Source organism: Neovison vison, chromosome 2, assembly GCF_020171115.1.
Source record: "Neovison vison isolate M4711 chromosome 2, ASM_NN_V1, whole genome shotgun sequence".
Classification (NCBI taxonomy): Eukaryota; Metazoa; Chordata; class Mammalia; order Carnivora; family Mustelidae; genus Neogale; species Neogale vison.
The window spans coordinates 183,223,227-183,243,436 of NC_058092.1; the positions used below are offsets into that span (position 1 = coordinate 183,223,227).

General features: G+C 36.8%; 1 protein-coding gene and 2 non-coding genes across 5 annotated transcripts in view; 2 read left to right on the forward strand and 1 right to left on the reverse strand.

The window, feature by feature from the left end:
- CCAR1 (cell division cycle and apoptosis regulator 1) overlaps positions 1-20,210 on the forward strand; it is a 68,100-nt gene that overhangs the window by 23,008 nt on the left and 24,882 nt on the right. For all 3 annotated transcript variants that reach the window (XM_044239651.1, XM_044239653.1, XM_044239652.1), the window contains 11 exons: positions 1,143-1,336; positions 2,203-2,317; positions 2,428-2,620; positions 7,562-7,691; positions 7,908-8,069; positions 11,064-11,289; positions 11,883-11,996; positions 12,526-12,692; positions 13,426-13,636; positions 14,452-14,535; positions 15,983-16,168. In XM_044239651.1, coding sequence (XP_044095586.1) covers positions 1,143-1,336; positions 2,203-2,317; positions 2,428-2,620; positions 7,562-7,691; positions 7,908-8,069; positions 11,064-11,289; positions 11,883-11,996; positions 12,526-12,692; positions 13,426-13,636; positions 14,452-14,535; positions 15,983-16,168 — 1,782 coding nt within the window. The remainder of the gene's footprint in view (positions 1-1,142; positions 1,337-2,202; positions 2,318-2,427; positions 2,621-7,561; positions 7,692-7,907; positions 8,070-11,063; positions 11,290-11,882; positions 11,997-12,525; positions 12,693-13,425; positions 13,637-14,451; positions 14,536-15,982; positions 16,169-20,210) is intronic.
- Positions 12,330-12,394, forward strand: LOC122901647. Its single transcript, XR_006383637.1, has one exon. It is a non-coding gene; the product is annotated as a small nucleolar RNA SNORD98 (small nucleolar RNA).
- LOC122901576 lies at positions 19,864-19,971 on the reverse strand. Its single transcript, XR_006383575.1, has one exon. It is a non-coding gene; the product is annotated as a U6 spliceosomal RNA (small nuclear RNA).

Below are 20,210 nucleotides of genomic sequence, written 5' to 3' on the forward strand. Positions count from 1 at the left end.
CTTAATATTTAGCTTATAACTAGACGTTTGTACTTTTTGACCAACTTCATCCATTTCTTCCTCCATACCCTTGGCAATCACCAAGCTTCTATTCTGTTTCTATGAATTTTTTTTTTTTTTTTTTTTTTTTTTTTTTTAGATTTCACATGTAAGTGAGATTATACATATTTGTCTTTTTTTTTTTTTTTTTTTTACCTATTTCACTTATATAGGACCTTGCTGAGTATTATGCCACTATTTGAATTTCTAAGAGGGGACTAAAATTTGCACGTTTTTGTTTTTAAGTAATCTCTACTCCCAATGTGGGGTTTGAGCCCACAACCGCGAGATCAAGAGTCCCATACTCCACCAACTGAGCCAGCCAGGCATCTACCCCTAACATACAGAGTATTTTTTTAAGGGGGGCAGTGCACAGGAAGAGGGAGAGAGAATTTTTTTTAAATTAAATTAAATTAAATTTTTTTATAAACATATAATATATTTTTATCCCCAGGGCTACAGGTCTGTGAATCGCCAGATTTGCACACTTCACAGCACTCACCATAGCACATACCCTCCCCAAGGGGAGAGAGAATCTTAAGCTGGCTCCATGCCCAGCACATGAGTCTGATGTGGGCCTTGATCTCACAACCTGAGAAATCATGAGTCAGATGCTTAAGTGACTGAGCCACCTAGGCGCCTCAATGTGCATTATTTATCTTAGAGAGTGTGTGCTCGCACGTGTGTGCTCACTCAAGTGTGAGTAGGGGCAGAGGGAGAATAAGTAAGAGAATCCCAGAGGGACTCCCTCCTGAGTGCAGGGCTCCATCTCGACCCTGAAATCATGACCTGAGCTAAAATCAAGAGCTGGGACACTCAACCTACTAAGCCACCAGGTGCTCCTGCAGTATTCTTAAATCTCATTTTAGTATGGTATTTTCTTTGCCTGGAACAGGCTGCGACAATATTAATTTTATGGAATTTAATGTTGTTGAGGTAGATAGTAAAGTTTTTTTCAGACTTGATTCTTACCTTCAACGTGTACATGAGTATTTCCTAACTTCAAATAAGTTAATTTTAGCATTTCGCATTAGTTTTGAGTGGTCATTTTTAATTTCTAGAGTATTTCATTAGCTTAATTCGATCTTGATTTTGTTTTATAGCCAGCTGTTGCATTGCCTACAAGCCTTAGCCTGTCTACTCCTCAGCCTGCAGCCCAGATAACTGTATCGTACCCCACACCGAGGTCCAGTCAGCAACAAACCCAGCCTCAGAAACAACGTGTTTTTACAGGAGTAGTTACGAAACTCCATGATACATTTGGATTTGTGGATGAAGATGTATTCTTTCAGCTTAGGTAACTTAATTAGGTGTTGGCAAATGCCTTCTTTTGTTTAGCATGAAATATATTGATAAGACCAAATTGTGGCATAGCATTATAGTTTAATTATAATTTTTTCTTTTAACCATCTAGCTTACATTATATTTATATCTGGCCTTTATTCATGGAGAAAATGAGTGAAGATATCTTCTGGTTACTGAATAAAATAATTATGGTGAACTCTTTATACATATTTTACAGGAATTAGTTAATATTTTTAACTCACCATGGGCAGACTTACAGTGAGAGCAGAGATTGAACTAGTCATATGCCTTTTAAAATTTAATATGTTTGACTTATCTAATGACACTATGTACTAAAAAAGCATTTTTAATTGAAAAATTAATGGGTAGGATTGAATGAATAATGACTAACATTCAAAATACTATTTTGTTAGTGTGATGTGGTTGCATGTGGATATTTCTACTGTATTCTAGTGAACTGTTTTAGAAGTACTTTATTTGGGAAATTAAATTTAATTATCATATGATATTTTTCTGGAAATTGGTCTCCTGTGTACCATCCATCTTCATTTCTCCACAGCACAAGGAAAATCTTACTCTTGGATTGTAAAAGTTAGAACGTACTGTAGATGGAGAGACACAATATTGGCAGAATATGAGGTGCAAAGTTATTTCTAACATTTCAAACCCTGTGTTTTTCAGGGTAAAACATTTGTTCTAAAATAAAATAAGTCGAGGTATATTTACTTCTTAAGAGAGTTTTTTCTTTTAGACTTCCATTTCAGATAGTTTACGTTTGATAAAATACTACATATACAAAATTTTTTTGGAGGAATCTCTTTATTGTGTATATATTTAACTTAATTTTTTTTTTTCCAGTGCTGTCAAAGGCAAAACCCCCCAAGTGGGTGACAGAGTATTGGTCGAAGCTACATATAATCCCAATATGCCTTTTAAATGGAATGCTCAAAGAATTCAGACACTACCGAATCAGGTATATAAAATACTGGGTTAGGTGTTACAGTATTGGGTGATTCATCTTCTAATTTTCTAAGTTTTTTCTTCCTCTTCAAATTTTTATTTTATTTCTTCATTTTGGTTAAGAATCAATCCCAAACTCAGCCTTTACTGAAGACTCCTCCTGCTGTACTTCAGCCAATTGCACCACAGACGACATTTGGTGTTCAGGCGCAGCCCCAACCCCAGTCCTTGCTGCAAGCCCAGATCTCAGCAGCTTCTATTACACCATTATTGCAGACTCAGCCACAGCCTTTATTACAGCAGCCACAGCAAAAAGGTATTACTTGTAATGTGTCTTTTCAGTTTCAGGCTAACACATAACTTTTACAACTGTGTAGTTAAAATAATGAGAATATGCTTTTAATTATAAAGAAAAAAAGGCAGGATTTCCAGAATACTTGCAAGTAAGTATCTTATGCAGACCACTTCTACTTCTGTAGCTGTTTGGAAGTATTTTTATTTTATTGCTCTTGTATTTTTTTTAAATTTTAACTTTTTTAAAAAGATTTTTTAAAAGATTTTTTAAAAAGATTTTATTTATTAATTTGAGACAGAGACTGAGAGAGAAAGCACAAGCAGCAGGAGAAGCAGAGGCAGAGAGAGTGGGAGAAGTAGACTCCCCGCTGAGCTGGGAGCCCGACCTGAGGCTTAACCAGGACTCTGGTATCATGACCTGAACTAAAAGCAGATGCTTAACATCTGAGCCACCCAGGCTCCCGTTATTGCTCTTACAGAAAGAGATGCTCTTTGTGAACTTAAATATCAGAACTGTTAATCCCCAATCCCTTTATTGGTATCTTATCTGTAATTGAAGAAAATTTCATATAATCATAACATTTTATTTACTGTATTTTTAAAGATTTAGTTAATTGTGGGGAGGGGCAGACAGGGAGAGAAGAGAATCTATAAGCAGAGTCTCCGCTAACCAGGGAGCCCAACATGGGGCTCAGTCCCAGGATTGTAACGTCATGACCTGAGCCAAAATCCAGAGTTTCCTACTTAACCCACTGGGCTAACCACATGCCCCTAAACATAATATTTTATGTATATGTTCTTTGGTGGTAGTACTTTATTTTTTTAAGATGATTTTATTTATTTGACAGAAACACAGTGAGAGAGGGAATATAAGCAGGGATAGTAGGAGAGGGAGAAGCAGGCTTCCCCCTGAGCAGGGAGCCCAATGTAGGACTTGATACCAGGACCCTGGGATCATGACCAGAGCTGAAGGCAGATGCTTAACAACTGAGACATCCAGGCGCCCCATGGTGGCAGTACTTTAAATTACTTGTTGAATTACAGTGCATGAAATAAGTGAGCTGTATTTTACATTTTACTTTGTAAATTAATTATTTGAAATTCTGGACACTGTTTTAATTGAAATGGTAACAAGATAACCTTGGCTTAAGAGAAGCGGGGGTGTTTTTTTGGTGTTTTTTTTTTTGTTTTTTTCAAGATTTTACTTCTTTATAAATAGAGTGAAAATGAGGGGAGGGGGCAGGGGGAGCGGGAGAAGCAGACTGCCTAGCAGGGAGCCAAATGTGGGGCTCGAACCCAGGACCGTAGGGTCACGACCTTAACCGAAGGCAGATGGTCAACTGACTGAGCCACCAGGTGACCCAACAAAAAAGCCTACTTAATTCATTTTTTTGTTGTTTTTGGTGGGCTTTTTTTCTTTTCTTTTTTTTTTTTTTAAGATTGACTTATTTTAGAGAAAGAGCACAGGAGCAGGGAGAAGAGCAGAGAGGGAGGGAGAGGAGAGAAATTAAAGCAGATTCTGACAAGTGTGTAGTCCAATGCAGGGCTCTATCCCATGACCTTGAGGTCGTGATGTGAGCCAAAATCAAGGGTCAGATGCTTACAGCTGAGCCGTGCAGGTGCCCCTAATTAATATTTTTTAAGTGTCATTTATGACATTTTCTCTTATTATATCACATATAAAATAATGAAAAGAGATTACAGTGTAATGAGTTACTGAATATACATACGTAATTTTTTGGGTAAGAAATTAGAATTTTGCTGTTCAGTCTTTTTTAATGGTTTTACTCTCTAAATATGTGTCCACATACTACAGGTGAGTTTTTTTTATTAACACATAATGTATTGCTTCAAGGGTACAGATCCCTCATCCCTCTCCCCTCCCTCCCCTCCATCTAATACAGTTTAGATATGTCTCTTGAATGTTACAGTGTTTGATTCCATTTATATAATCTGCTGTGTATGACTGACTTTTTCTTTTTTTTTTAATTGTTATTTATTTATTGGAGAGTGAATGAGAGAGAGTGCATGCGTGCTTAAGTAGGAGTGAGGGGCTGAGGGAGAAGCATATTTCCCCTCTGAGCAGGGAGCACAATGTGGGGCTCAATCTCAGAACTGTGGGATCATGACCTGACGTGAAGGCAGATGCTTAACTGATTGAGCCACCTAGCTGTCCTGTTTTGTTTTAAAGATTTTATTTATTCATGACAGAAATAGGAAGAGAGAGGTAACACAAGCAGGGGAAGCAACAGGCAGAGGGAGAAGCAGGCCTCCTGCTGAGCAGGGAGCCTGCTATGGCGGGGCGGGGGGGGGTGCTTCTCAATCCCAGGATGCTGAGAATATGACCCAAACTGGAGGCAGACACTTTAATGACTGAGCAACCCAGGTGCCCCTGTTTGTTTGTTTTTAAAAGATTTTACTTAGGGGTGCCTAGGTGGTTCAGTTGATTAAGCGTCTACCTTTGGCTCAGGTCATAATCCCAGGGACTTGGGATCAACCGCCATATCAGGCTCTCTACTCAGCTTCTCCTGCTCCTCCTGCTGCTCCTCTGCTTGTGCTCTCTCTTTCTCTCTGTCAAAGTCTTTAAAAAAAGAAAATTTCCATTGCCAACTAAGGATTTTTTTCTTTCTTTTTAAGATTTTATTTATTTATTTGACAGAGATCACAAGTAGGCAGAGAGCAGGTGGGGGGGCGGGGGGAGGGAAACAGGCTCCCTGCTGAGCAGAGAGCCCTATGTGGAGCTCCATCGAAGAGCCCTATGTGGATGGAGCTCCATCGAAGAACCCTGAGATCATGAACTGAGCTGAAGGCAGAGGCTTAACACACTGAGCCACCTAGTCACCCCAGCAACTAGGATTTCTTAACATAAGAAATGTTCATAAGTTAGCTGTTTCTTTCATCCTTAGTTTTTATCATGAAAATTTTCAACTGTACAAAAATTTTGAAAGAACTGTAAAGTGATCACTTACATACTTCAATCCTGTAATGTTAACATTTTACTTTGTGTTTTATCTGTTTACATGTATTCAAATACACCCGTTTTTGCTTATTCATTTGAAGCATTTAGACTGATACTTCACATCTATATGCTGAAGCATGACCTTTCTATTTTTTTTTTTTTTTAAGATTTTATTTATTTGTCAGGGAAAGTGTGTGCAAAAGCAGGGGAGCAGCAGGGAGAGGGAGTCTGATGTGGGACTTGATGCCAGAGCCCTGGGATCACAACCTGAGCAGAAGGCAGACACCCAACCGACTAAGTCACCCAGGCGTCCTTTCTAAAAGAGAACATCTTTCTATTTTTTTTTTTCCCAAAGATATTATTTATTTGACAGAGAGAGAGGGACAGCAAGAGAGGGAACACAAGCAGGGGAGTGGGAGTGGGAGAGGGAGAAGCAGGCTCCCTGCTGAGCAGGGAGACCCATGCGGGGCTCAGTCCTAGGACCCTGGGATCATGACCCGAGCCAAAGGCAGAGGCTTTATTGACCGAGCCACCCAGGCACCCTGAGACCATTTTCCTATATAATTGCAATCTATTAATTCATCTAAGAAAAAGGATTCAAGTGTTTTAGTATATTCAGATCTCTCCATTTGTCTCCCAGATGTCTTTGAAGGTGGTTTTTTGTTTCCTAAACAAAAAGCCAGTCAGCTTTTATCCATTGTGTTTGGTTATATTACCTTAGTTTTTTTTATTCTGGAATAGTTTCCTACTTTTTCTTTTTTTCAAATATTTATGTAAAAGAGTGTGGGGGTGGAGGGGAAGGTAGAGGGCTGAAAGAGAGGGAGAGAAAATCCCAAAGCAGAGGTCCCTGGGATTATGACTTGAGCTGAAATTAAGAGTTGGACACTCAACTGACTGAGCAACCCAGGTGCCCCAGTTTCCCACCTTTTCTTTCTTCTTTCACGACTTTGACTTTTTGAAGAAATTAGGCTAGTTGTCTTGTGGATTCTTTTTGAATATGGTATTATGGATGTCCCTTTTGTCTTGTGGATTCTTTTGGAATATGGTATTATGGATGTCCCTTTATTCCTCGTGATGTTTTTACCTTGTTCTTCTATCTGCCGTATAAACTATGAACCTAATAGAATAAGTGTAAAGGCTTTAGTAAGGGGCACCTGGGTGGGTCTGTCAGTTAAGCTATCTCCTTTCAGTTCATGATGTTAGGGTTTTGAAGTTGAGTCTCTGTGTCAGACTCTCTGCTGGGTGTGGAGCCTGCTTAAGATTCTCTTTCTTCCTCACCTTCTTCCCCTAACACACCACCCCCTGACTCACTTGCACTCTCTCTCTTATAAAGAGAAAACGAAAGGCTTTGGCCAGGACACATTACAGTTGAGGTTTTGTAATTTGTATTATATTATATTAGGAGGCACATTCTTCTGTTAATTGATGCTAAATTTGATTACTAGGTCAGAGTGGAGAGCTCTCACTAAGGAGTTCTTTTTCTCTGTGGAAACTTTGGATAATAGTTTGGCACACTGTGAACAAATTGTACAGCAGTCTTTGGTTTACTCTCTGTGGATCGGGGATTTCAAACTATAGCCCTTTGATTTGGTCCATGGCCTGGTTTATATGGTACCTGAACTACAAATCACATTTGCATTTTTTTTAAAGATTTTTTATTTACTTATTTGACAGAGAGAGAAATCACAAGTAGGCAGAAGTAGGCAGAGAGAGAGGGAGAAGCAGGCTCCCTCCTGAGCAGAGAGCCTGATGTGGGGCTAGATCCCAGGACCCTGGGATCATGACCTGAGCTGAAGGCAGAGGCTTAAACCACAGAGCCACCCAGGCACCCCCTGACCTTTCCATTTTAAATGATTGTAAAAAATACATACAAATATACAAGTAGTGTCAACTGTTTCCTGGCCACAAAGCTTAAAATATTAGCCAACTTTCTCTAGTTGTAAAAACTTAACTAGATAATGCTTTTATTTAAGTTAAATTTTTTTATTTCTGTGTCTTTTAAAGCTGGTTTATTGCAGCCTCCTGTTCGTATAGTTTCGCAGCCACAACCTGCACGAAGATTAGATCCACCATCCAGATTTTCAGGAAGGAATGACAGAGGGGATCAAGTGCCTAACAGAAAAGATGACCGAAGGTATGTTTTTTTTAAACATGGTGCACATTGTGAATGCACATAATGCCACTAACTGTATATTTAAAAATGATTAAATAGTAAGTTCATGTTACACATATTTTACAACAATTTTTAAGAAGTTTAAATATATTAGAGAATCTTATATTACCTGTTTTATAAAAAGAACTGTTCAGTAATGCCAGAAATACTAGTAATTTTAGAAAATTTTGTTTTAAGTCGTGAAAGGGAGAGAGAACGACGTAGATCCAGAGAAAGATCTCCTCAGAGAAAACGTTCCCGGGAGAGATCTCCTCGAAGAGAGCGAGAACGATCACCTCGGAGAGTTCGACGTGTTGTTCCACGTTACACAGTTCAGTTTTCAAAATTTTCATTAGATTGGTAAGTTTTTTCCCCCATTGTTTTATTAAATAACCAATTTTGTAATTTGTCTAATTTAGTAGACTGTGTTATAGAGATACTTTTCTTACAACTTTCATCCCTAGTTTTTAATTTATATAGGGTAGAAATGTAATTTGAAGTAGGAGTGTATTTTCATATATTCATAAAATCATTAAAGATAGCTATTGAAAACGATAGCTCCTTGTGATCAACTTATTTTTTTTTAATATATTCCTTAAAGTTACAATCATTTAAGGTCCAGATTTATTGATAACTTTATTAAGTCCATGGGTAGTTCATTGTGTGTGATGGAGTAATAACACAGCAGTGGACCTGTTATTTCAAGTTAGTTGTGATAGTGTGACATAATAGCAACATAGATCTTCATTATATACTCACAGATGTGTATATGCATAAAGATGTATATATAAACACATTTTCAGCCCTTGGAGTCAGAGGTAATGGGTAAGTTAACAAGAATTTCTTAGTTTCATTTGTAAAATGGAAGTTTTATCAACTAGCAGAATTACTAAGGTTAAATTTAGTGTGTGTATATCTAAAGCAGTCCAATCTGTGGCAGTTGTAGATACTCCGTAATTAATGGTGGTGGTAGGATGACGGCCAGGTAATGACTATAGTGTTGTGGTTCATAAAAAGGCAAATTGGTAAAATGACTAATTTAGTCTAAGGGAGAGGAGGAATTATCTGAAGGCCCTGGCACTGGCAATTGAATAAAAGATAAATTAACAAGTGGAGCAAACAAATTAACAGTAAAATAAAAATGAAACATTAAGGGGCACGTGGGTGGCTCAGTGGGTTAAATCCTCTGCCTTCAGCTCAGGACATGGTCCCACGGTCCTGGGATCAAGCTCCGCATTGGGCTCTCTGCTCAGCTGGGAGCCTGCTTCCTCTTCTCTCTCTGCCTGCTTCTCTGTCATATAAATAAATAAAATCTTTAAAAAAAAAAAAAACTAAAAGCAGTGTTTAAGGCTGTTTAGCATAGGAACAAATAACTGTGTGCACTTCAGTCTCCTAAGGAAGTATTACTGTATTTCAACAAAGACTAATAATTAATATTCTTAATCCTGGCCTATCAAAAATTTAAATTTCTATACATTCAGTTCTAGGTTGAGTAAAACATTATAATTTACTTAAACTACTTAATGCCACAAAAAATCTTGCTTAATAACTTTGCTTAATTGTTAAATAGTTCGTATTCCTGTAGTCATGTGGTCAAATGACCAGTTCTTAATTTATACTAGTTTTCTTGTTACTCCTGTTTACATATATATGTTTAAATATCTAGACTGCATATATCAGAGAAACTTACTAGAAGAAAAACATTTCTCCAGTCCCAAAGATAGTAAATAGAGCAGCTCTGCTCTAGACTATTGCAGTCTAGAATGCTACCTTTGGGGGAGAATTGCGATGAATAGAATGTAAATTCAGTAGCTATCTCCTTCCGAGTTAGACGATCACAGTTTCATTTCTGCACTTTGAAATAAATTCCCAGAGCATTAAATCAACCCATTACAAGTAAAAATCATTCTAAAATTACCATACCTTCTCTCGAAGAAATCAAGATTGTTTTATAGTAATGTGATTATAAGATACTGAAATGACTCATTTGTATATCTTTTGTTTTATTGTAAATTAAAATCCTATAGGTTAGAACACAACTTCAAAAATTCTAGTGATGGAAAACTAAGAAACTATTATATGTACTCTCGGTCTGCAACACTTTTAAAAACACTCAAATACATATTTTTCAAACTTTCCTTAATTTGGAAGCAGAATTATCCAAATGTTAGCAACCATACTTGACAAGTTTGTCATTATATATTGTTATTTTTAATCTTTAAATTAAAAAATTCCCTACAAATACATTAGATCATAATTTACACCTTGTCTTTAGTTGTCTTTAAAAAAGACAGTGAAGGGGCGCCTGGGTGGCTGAGTGGGTTAAAGCCTCTGCCTTCAGCTCAGGTCATGATCCCAGGGTCCTGGGATCGAGCCCTGCATCAGGCTCTTTGCTTAGCAGGGAGCTTGCTTCCTCCTCTCTCTCTCTCTGCCTGCTTCTCTGCCTACTTGTGATCTCTGTCTGTCAAATGAATAAATAAAATCTTAAAAAAAAAAAAAAAAAAAGACCGTGAAAAGAAAAATTATAAAAAAGGCAAGTGGTTATTTTTTCATCTTACAAATTGTTGTTTTCCACTTTTTGTTATGCTTTTAATAGAAATCCTTTTTTTCTTTTACCAGATTGATTTACCTTTGAGTTTCTTTCCTTTAAAAGCTCTGCCTCTTAGGAAAAAGAAAAGCATCCTTTAAAAAAATCAATATGCCAGATTTAAAAGCAAGAAACTTGTTCTTTTTACGTAATAAACAATCAGGTATGGATCGTAATCATTAACAGAGAGAGCGTTATGGAGGTGTTAGATAATTAAAAAACATTTAGATTTAGCTTTCATGTGGATTTTTATGCTTAATTTTGAATGTTATATAAATATGCTTGATACAGGATCTTACTATAAAAGTAAGTTTTATTTGTTTACATTGTATGAACCTGACTGAGGAATACTCATCATTTGGTACAGTCTTCTCCCTTCTTTGTATCCATTCTATATGAATTGTAATTTTCTAAAAAATTCATAGTTTCAGCAGAGGTAGAACTGCTTTTTATTCATATCTTCTCTGGAGCTGGTGTTGAAGTTATTTCAGAGGGTCTCTAATGTATTTCAAGCTACACACAAAAAGCAAAGAAATGAAGGTAACACTTAGGTACCAGTTATTTATTTAAAGCTGTAAGTAGATAAATTTGCAAGTAAGGTTTCATGGCTCTTTGCAGATCTGTAGCTCATTAATAATTGACTCTTGACCAGTCTCAGCTGGCTTTAAATCATGTCAGGTTATATATTTAGATGTGGAATGGAGTGAATGTTTATATAATCTTTGATATTAAGGCTATTTATTCACTTACTTATGTCTGTTTTTCAGTCCTAGTTGTGACATGATGGAACTAAGGCGCCGTTATCAGAATTTATATATACCTAGTGACTTTTTTGATGCTCAGTTTACATGGGTGGATGCTTTCCCTTTGTCAAGACCATTTCAGCTGGGAAATTACTGCAATTTCTATGTAATGCACAGAGAAGTAGAGTCCTTAGAAAAAAATATGGCTATTCTTGATCCACCAGATGCTGACCATTTATACAGTGCAAAGGTTTGTATTCTGTGAAATGTAGCTAAAACATCTGAGCAGTTACTCATATTAAGAGTGTGGAATTTATCTCCTGAAAGTGGTTGAGTTTAAGACCTAAATAGCTTTTTTTTTTTTCTGCCTGATTTCTGTTTTGATTATTTAAGTAATTTAATTTAACCTCTTTGTCTTATCTCTTAAGCTGTGAAATTCATGGTTATTGTTTTAACATTTTGAAACCCATAAACGTGAAGATGAAGTCGATTTTATTGAGCATTTTGGGATGTTCTGTGACTTCTGGTAGCATCAGATAAAATGTACTGTTGGTGAAAAAAAAAAATGTAATGTTGGTAAATACCCTGTATATTAGTCTTCAGGGTAACATTTAGTATATTGCTTATGGTTGGATAGTTTTTGGCTATTTTAGAATGTTAATCAAAAAGCATTTCTTGAGAAGTTGAAACTCTATCACTATATAGTATATCTAATACCATTTCTGCTGTTGCATTTTACAAAAAAATTTTGGATATCTATTATGTAAGGATAATTAGTAGTGCTTCTCATTTTTTTACATTACTTTAGACTTTTGACAGGATTGAATTATTTGACTATAATAGGTAATGCTGATGGCTAGTCCTAGTATGGAAGATTTGTATCATAAGTCATGTGCTCTTGCTGAAGACCCACAAGAACTTCGAGATGGATTTCAGCATCCTGCTAGACTTGTTAAGGTAAAATGACACATTATTTTAACGCCAGGTGTATATTTGCTTTGCTTAGTTCTAACTGTATATGTATATATAATTAAAAATACTACACTTTTATTAACAACTAATTTTTGTATTAAGGCACTCAAAATTTAATGATACAGATTTTTTCATTGCAGATTATGGCTATAGCTTATTTGTACATCACTAGTTCAGCTGTCATTTTGGTGTTTTGTATTTGTAGCATAGTACAAGTTTAGTGGTAATGGAATTAGTATATCTTTGGATTCCTTTAAGGTGTGAACTATAGCTTGTTTCTTTAAGAATTCTTTATCTGAAGAAATATTTTAGAAGGATGAGTTATGATGTGTAAATCCTATTCCATTGCTGAAATGCAGTGTGGAACACGATGAACTGAACTCTTCCTTGACTGACAGATACCAGAGGTAGTAAAAATGATATTGGAAAGGTTTGTACCTTTCCTTTTCAAGTATTTTATCTGTAATTTGACAGATTGCATAATACATGTAAATGATTCTTTGTTTTGAATTAGTTTTTAGTGGGCATGAAAGGCAAGGATGAAGCCATGGCCATTGGAGGTCACTGGTCTCCTTCGTTGGATGGACCAGACCCAGAAAAAGACCCCTCTGTGTTGATTAAGACTGCTATTCGTTGTTGTAAGGCTCTGACAGGCATTGATCTAAGTGTATGCACACAATGGTAAGTACCAATTCATTTCTTGATTAGAAATGTTTTTTTCATAGTTTATATAGATGTTCTTATCTGTCAGCCTCCCCTTCCCCCTTATTTTAGCAGTCTTGATCATGCAGGTAATCTCAAAGGAAAATCCCCATTTGTAGCAAAAGTTTATTTGGTGCCAAAAATGTTTGGGAGGGGAAAAGGATTAAGAACTAATCAAAATAAACTGAAAATTATTTAAATGTTTTGTTATGCTTTACTTCGGAAGTTGGATGTATGTTGAAAATATTTTTCATTTCATGCATAGCTGGAGAAGATCGTCAAGAGAACTTCATTTCATTATAATTCTTTTGTTATAAAATGATGTAGTTGCTGATTATTTTTGTTCAGCCATATTTTCTCTTGAGGCTTATTTGTCTTTTGTATTTTAGTGTATTTCTTGTGACTTAATTAAGAATATTCTTTTTTTAGCACATGAAATCTGAACAGCTATCCAGCTTCTTCAGGTATTCTCTAAAATATGGGTAGCTCTATAATCAAACTTGAAAATGCCTTGGGGAACATATTCTTTTAACCATAAAATATTGTACAAATGTACCAAAAGAGGAACTATGGCTTCTATAATTTTTTTTTCTTTAGACCAACCTCAAGTCCTTGCAGCAAAATTTCTTTACTTGATGTGCTACAAGTGAACTAGGGTCTTTAAAATGTATTTTAGAATTTTTTTTCCAACATGCTTCTTCCCTTGCAACAGGTACCGTTTTGCAGAGATTCGCTACCATCGCCCTGAGGAGACCCACAAGGGGCGTACAGTTCCAGCTCATGTGGAGACAGTGGTTTTATTTTTCCCGGATGTTTGGCATTGCCTTCCCACCCGCTCAGAGTGGGAAACCCTCTCCCGAGGATACAAGCAGCAGCTGGTCGAGAAGCTTCAGGGTGAACGCAAGGAGGCTGATGGAGAACAGGCACTGAACGCTAATCCCTTTTTCTATTTCCGCTTCTCACAGGCACAGGAACACAGGCACAAATGCACACCACACACTACATAACAAACACACACGGAGGAACATAACTGGTAACAGCGACTGGTAATCCAGCTTTCAGCAGTATAGTTGTATTTTCTTTTCTTTTAAAAAAAATTTGTCTAGTATGCTAACTTAAGAGTGCTGAGACCTCAAAGGAAAATAAGTTGTGCTTAAATTGCACAGAATTTTGTTTTTATCATAGGTCTAGTTGCTGGAATCTGGGACCAGTTGTTGAGCAAGATTCAGTATTAAGCCATTTTAAACATTTTGCCATTTTCTAAAATTTAAAAAATTTTCTCTTTCACGGTCATCAGTTCTAGTCATGGATATTTGAAATTGGACAACCACAAGTCTGAGAGATTTGGCATTTCAGGCTATGTGGCATCGTCTTTGGTACATTTGAAAGGTCTGACTAAATCAGTCTTAACTTTGGGTGGCTTGAAAATTGGGGCAAGATCACACACTGTGTGGTTAGTGGAGACCGGCAGTGTTTGTGCATCCCTGATATCCTTTGTGTTGTAATTTATCACCCTTTTGTGTTTCACAGATCTGGCTTTGATTGGCTGATGAGTGTCTTTGTGATCAGTTAAAAGTGGTAGAATGTATGTACGTGGACTTGCCTAAATAATAACTTTAGGAGAAGACAATCTGAAACATTTGTGACCTTGCACAGATCAGCAACAGACTTTTAAAAATAAATTACCTTTATTTTAAGGTTTCAGAATAGTAATTATGTTCTTAACTTTGTATATCAGGATGAAGAAGAGAAAGATGATGGTGAAGCGAAAGAAATTTCCACTCCTACCCATTGGTCTAAACTTGATCCAAAGACAATGAAGGTAACTTTGAAATTAATGGTATTTAATGTGAAATCTCTGGCAAGAATAGAGAATGAGATCAATGTTTTATCATAAAAAAACCATTAAAAATGAAGTCTGCTGATTTTATATAAATATTCCATATTGTATTTATGTGTGTGTGTATAATGATTAAGTAAAGGTTGAGTTCATAAATCAGTTCAGTCAGTATCTGTCAGATGTAATATACAAGTATCTGTAGTGCGAGTAACATCATTTTTTTATTTGACTACTGACCAAGTAGGCAGAATTTCTGCACTTAAGTAGTTTAAATTCAAGGATAAGGGAAGAAACAGGAGAAGGATTATCGAGATTATTTTAATTTTTGAAATAATATTTAAAAAGTAGATTGATACACATCTGAACTGGGAAGGAATAATTTAAAAGCCTTTTTTGAAAAGCATTGTTTAAGCTGTACTAGTTTTTCTTTGGCCCCCAATGTCTTTGGACCTATTATCATTCTGCACTTTTTCATTTCTGGGCTTATAATGTGAATGTAGATCCATAAAATTCTATGCATGTACATTCTACGTAGATCAGAAGAGCACGACATTTTGGAGACTGTTATTTTTAACACATAAAAGCTGACCCTTTTTTAAACTTCTGTTATCAGCAAAAGACTGATTTTCTTCCTTTTTATGAGACTAGTTTTTTTTTTAACCCACATTGCTTTTTTTAATAAGTAGAGAATATATATCATAAGAAGATTAAGTCTGTATCCTAGGATAGTTTTATCAAACTGATGGTTTTGCTGTTAAATTTCTTATTTTAAAACTCATATTTCTTTTGATTATAAATATAATGTATTTTAAAAACTGGTACCTACATAGAATAATAAGAGATAAAAGTTACTCAAACCTATAACTCAAACACAACCTCTGTTAAAATTGTAATGCATTTTTTCTATTATTTTTTTTATGTGTATAAGCTTTGTGATTGGTTGATTGGTTCTGATCACGTATAAAATATTGGAAATCTCATCCTTTTCAGTTAAGGTTGGTGTTTCCCATGTAATTATTTTTCAGTGTTCTGTATTCCTCCCATCTGGTTGATGTGGTATTATGTTTTATTGGATATTTAGATTCTTCACATTTTTGAGGAAGGGACTGTTACGTGAAATATGTGGAGGTTTGGTTTTTTGTTTTCTTTTTTTTCTCACACAGTGTTCAGAATATGTCTTAAGGGTAAATTGATATACATTAGAATTTGTGTCAAAGAGCATGAATTTTTTTAAAAAAGCATTTTAAAACAGGTTATAGATTATTTTTGAAAAATATTCTATCAGTTTGCCTTTTCATAAACGTGTTCTGAGGTGTACAAGTGTATTTTTCACCATTTTAAAAAACCACACAAAAGATAAGCGCATAGTTTATTCCCTATTTCAGTATCCCATTTTATTTTTCTGTGTTTTTATGTTCTGTATATTTAGGTAAATGATCTCCGAAAAGAATTAGAAAGTCGAGCTCTTAGTTCTAAAGGATTAAAATCCCAGTTAATAGCCCGATTGACAAAACAGCTTAAAGTAGAAGAACAAAAAGAAGAGCAAAAGGAATTAGAAAAATCAGAAAAAGAAGAGGAAGAGGAGGATGATAGGAAATCTGAAGATGATAAAGAGGTATATACTATTAAATATATTGGTTTATAAGGAGTTCTTGAAATATGTCTGTGTGTATACTTTTATTAAGATAAAACTACAGTGGCCCCTTCCCCCTGGTTCCTTGCTCTCTTTCTAAAATAAATCTTTTTTTAAGTTATAACCACATAACTCTTAAGATTCAACCAGTTTGGCAAGTTTGACAAATGCATATAGTTTCATAACCACCACCACAATTAAGATATAAAACAGGGGGCGCCTGGGTGGCTCAGTGTATTAAAGCCTCTGCCTTCAGCTCAGGTCATGATCCCAGGGTCCTGGGATCAAGCCCCGCACTGGGCTCTCTGCTCAGCAGGGAGACTGCCTCCCACTCTCTCTCTTCCTGCTTGTGATCTCTGTCAAATAATAAATAAAATCTTTAAAAAAAAAAAAAGATATATAAAAGAGGTCTGCCACCCCCTAAAACTCCTCTGTGTCCCTCTGTAAGCCCTTTCCTCTCTCCATGTGTACCTTCTGCCTCCCAGACCAGCCTCTTGGAGCCACTGACCTGTTCCGTGTAGTTTTGCCTATTCTAGTATAGCATGGAAATGGAACTGTATATTGAGTCTGACCTCTTCAGCTTAGCATAATAATTAGAGATTCACCCATTTTGTTGTATGTATCTCTACTTTTTTCTGTTTTTTTTTTTTTTTTTAAGCTTTTATTTATTAGCTCAGTGGGGGAGTAAAGTAAAGGGAGTAAAGGGGGATCGTCAAAGGGAGAGGGAGAGTATTCTAAGCAGACACCACGCTGAGCACAGAGCCTATTAGGGCCCTATCCCATGACCCTGAGACCGGGACCTGAAGCAAAATCAAGAGGTGGTTGCCCAATTGACAGCCAGCCAGGTGCCCACTAATTTGTTCCTTTTTGTTGCTTAATAATATTCCGTAGTATTGATGTATCACAGTTTATTGGTTTTCCACTTGAGAGACATTTGAGTTGTTTCCAAGTCATGTATTTTTAATCTTTCCTTTTAAAAATGAAAATAAGTTATTCATATGTTTGGGGCACCTGGCTGGCTCAGTAATTAGAACATGAGACTCTTGATCTCAGGGTGATGGGTTCAAGCACCACATTGAGCACAGAGTTTACTTAAATTATTCGTATATCTTAGATATAGAATATGAGAGAAAATTTGATTGAGGCATTAAGTTCAGAGATTTGAGTTCTAGTGAAATGCTTGTCTCAGAATTTTGCTGCTTCTACAGCTCTGTGTTTGATTGTACTTCAGTCCTTAAGGCTCTGAGACTATAGATTCAAGCCATCTTGTCCTCTGGATAATTAAGGTAATTCCTGGTTGCATAAGCCTGTCATTTCTTTTTGAATTTGAAATATAGGAATACAAGAAACATGTTAGAATACCAGTAATTGGAGAAACTAATGTTTTCTGTAATGTGATGCATTGTGGAGTATACATCATTTATGAATTATCTTGCCAAAAATGTTTACCTTTATCTAATTGTGAACGAACCATCAGATAAATTTAGAATGTGAAAAATTCTACAGAACAGCTTGTCTGAACTCTTGAAAAAAAATGTCTATGTAGTGAGAGACAAAAGAAAAATGTTTTACGTTAAAAGAGTTTAGAGGCTCCTGGGTGGCTCAGTGGGTTAAAGTCTCTGCCTTTGGCTCAGGTCGTGATCCCAGGTTCCTGGGATCGAGCCCCCGCATCGGACTCTCTGTTCAGCAGGGAGCCTGCTTACCCCTTTTCTCTCTGCCTGCCTCTCTGCGTACTTGTGATCTCTGTCTGTCAAAGTTCAGCGAGGCATAAAGCCATAAAGAGTAGTTTGGGAATAATTGTGGATATACTTGGTTATGGATATGGATGTGATATTAGATAATACTGAAGCAGGGCTTAATTTCCTGGATGTGATAGTGGGTTTTTTTGTTTGTTTGTTTGTTTTTTTAAGATTTTATATATTTATTTGACAGAGATCACAAGTAGGCAGAGAGGCAGGCAGAGAGAGAGGAGGAAGCAGGCTCCCTGCTGAGCAGAGAGTCCGATGCGGGGGCTCAATCCCAGGAACCTAGGATCATGACCTGAGCCAAAGGCAGAGGCTTTAACCCACTGAGCCACCCAGGCGCCCCGTGATAGTGTTTTTGTGATCATGTAGAATTGCCTTGTTATTCAGAGGTGCATTGATTTGTGATTTCTTACTCATTAGATTATAAATATTTATCTTGACAGTGAAATTGTCACACTTGGCCAGTGGGAGCCCTTTTGAATTGGCTTCTGTGTCCTTTGGCATGCTCTCCATCCTATTTTGAGGACTTAATTATTTTATAGCACAAAGCAGTGTTGCAGGTTCACTGAGTACTATCCCTGCCCTGGCTCTGAAATCAGCCATTTTCCCAGGAAACCCTGATACTTTTTAGTGAAGAATGGTAATAATATTTAGAAGTCAAGACATACTCATTGGTATCATTGTTCTGCTGCTGGCAACCCTTGTCAGTGAACAGAGCTATGGTACAGATATATATTTGTTTATACTTATGTTTATACATATATATGTATTTACATCTGTACTTGTTATATATTGTGTGTATTGAATGTTGTAAGTTTATACTAGTATCTCCAACTCTGTTCCCAACACCAGAGTTCATTTCAGTTTCTCCCTTTCTTCCTTTTTTTTTTTTTTTTTAAAGATTTTATTCATTTATTTGACAGAGAGAAGAGAGGCAGGCAGAGAGAAAAGGAAGCAGGCTCCCTGCTGTGCAGAGAGCCCGATGTGGGGGCTCGATCCCAGGACCCTGAGATCATGACCTGAGCCGAACGCAGAGGCTTAACCCACTGAGCCACCCAGACGCCCCAGTTTCTCCCTTTCTATATATCTAATTCTTTGTCCAGTAATGAGAGACATAGCTTCCATTGTACTTAATAATTATCTGTTTACTTACTCAATTGTCTGTTGCATTCCCTCTCCTTTCTGGATACCCTCTTTACTCTATGTTGGTCTGATTCCCTACCCTGTATTCTGTCTTTATATGGATGCCCTTGCTCTATATGGATTTTAATATCTGGTAACTGGGCAGCTTCCATCCCCTGTGTAGACACCTGCTTTGCTTGGAGGAGTTGCTTTAGAATTGAATTGTTCAAAAAGAGTAGATAGAGAAGGCAGAAAAAAGCTGATTTTCACATTTTGTTGTTAGCAGCCACTGGGGTTGAAAAATGGTGATAATTCTTACCATTTTCTTTTCACATATTTTCCTCATCTTCTGTTTGGTTACCTAGTGGTATTGTTTACCTGTTTGTAAGTTTATACAAAAGAAGGCAGGATCAATGCTTGATTCTTTTCTTTTTTTTAAAATATTTGTTCTAAAGATTTTATTTATTTGACAGAGACAGCAAGAAGAGGGAACACAAGCAGGGGGAGTGGGAGAGGAAGAAGCAGGTTTCCCACTGCGCAAGGGGCCTGACTTAGTGCTCTATCCCAGGACCCTGGGATCATGACATGAGCTAAAGGCAGACACCTAATGATTCAGCCAACCAGCCATCCTTTTTATTTATTTATTTATTTATGATTGTATTTATCTGAGAGAGTTAGAGAGAAAGAGAGAGACATCACAAGCAGGGGGGAGAGGCAGGCTCTCTGCTGAGCAAGGGGCATGATGCAGGGCTCAATCCCAGGACTCTGGAATCACAACCCAACCTGAAGGCAGACGCTTAACCGACTGAGCCACCCAGGCGCCCCGTCTTCTTAAATATGAGTCATCCTTGTGCAAGGTCCATGCTAATCTTCTTCATGTTACTCTAATTTTATTATATGTGCTGCTGAAGCAAGCACTGTTTTCATTTACTTTATCCAGTTTTCAGGGTATTGAATTGGTTCCCTATCATCTTCTGGTGGTTACCTGTTTGTTTTTAAACATCGTTATGGGGGGGTGCCTTGGTGGCTAACTCAGGTGAGCGTCTGCCTTTAAGTCGCTGTCAGTTCATCATCCCAGGGTCTTAGGATTGAGTCCCACATTGGGTTCGCTGCTCAGCAAGGAGCCTGCTTCTACCTTTCCTTCAATTCCTTCCTCT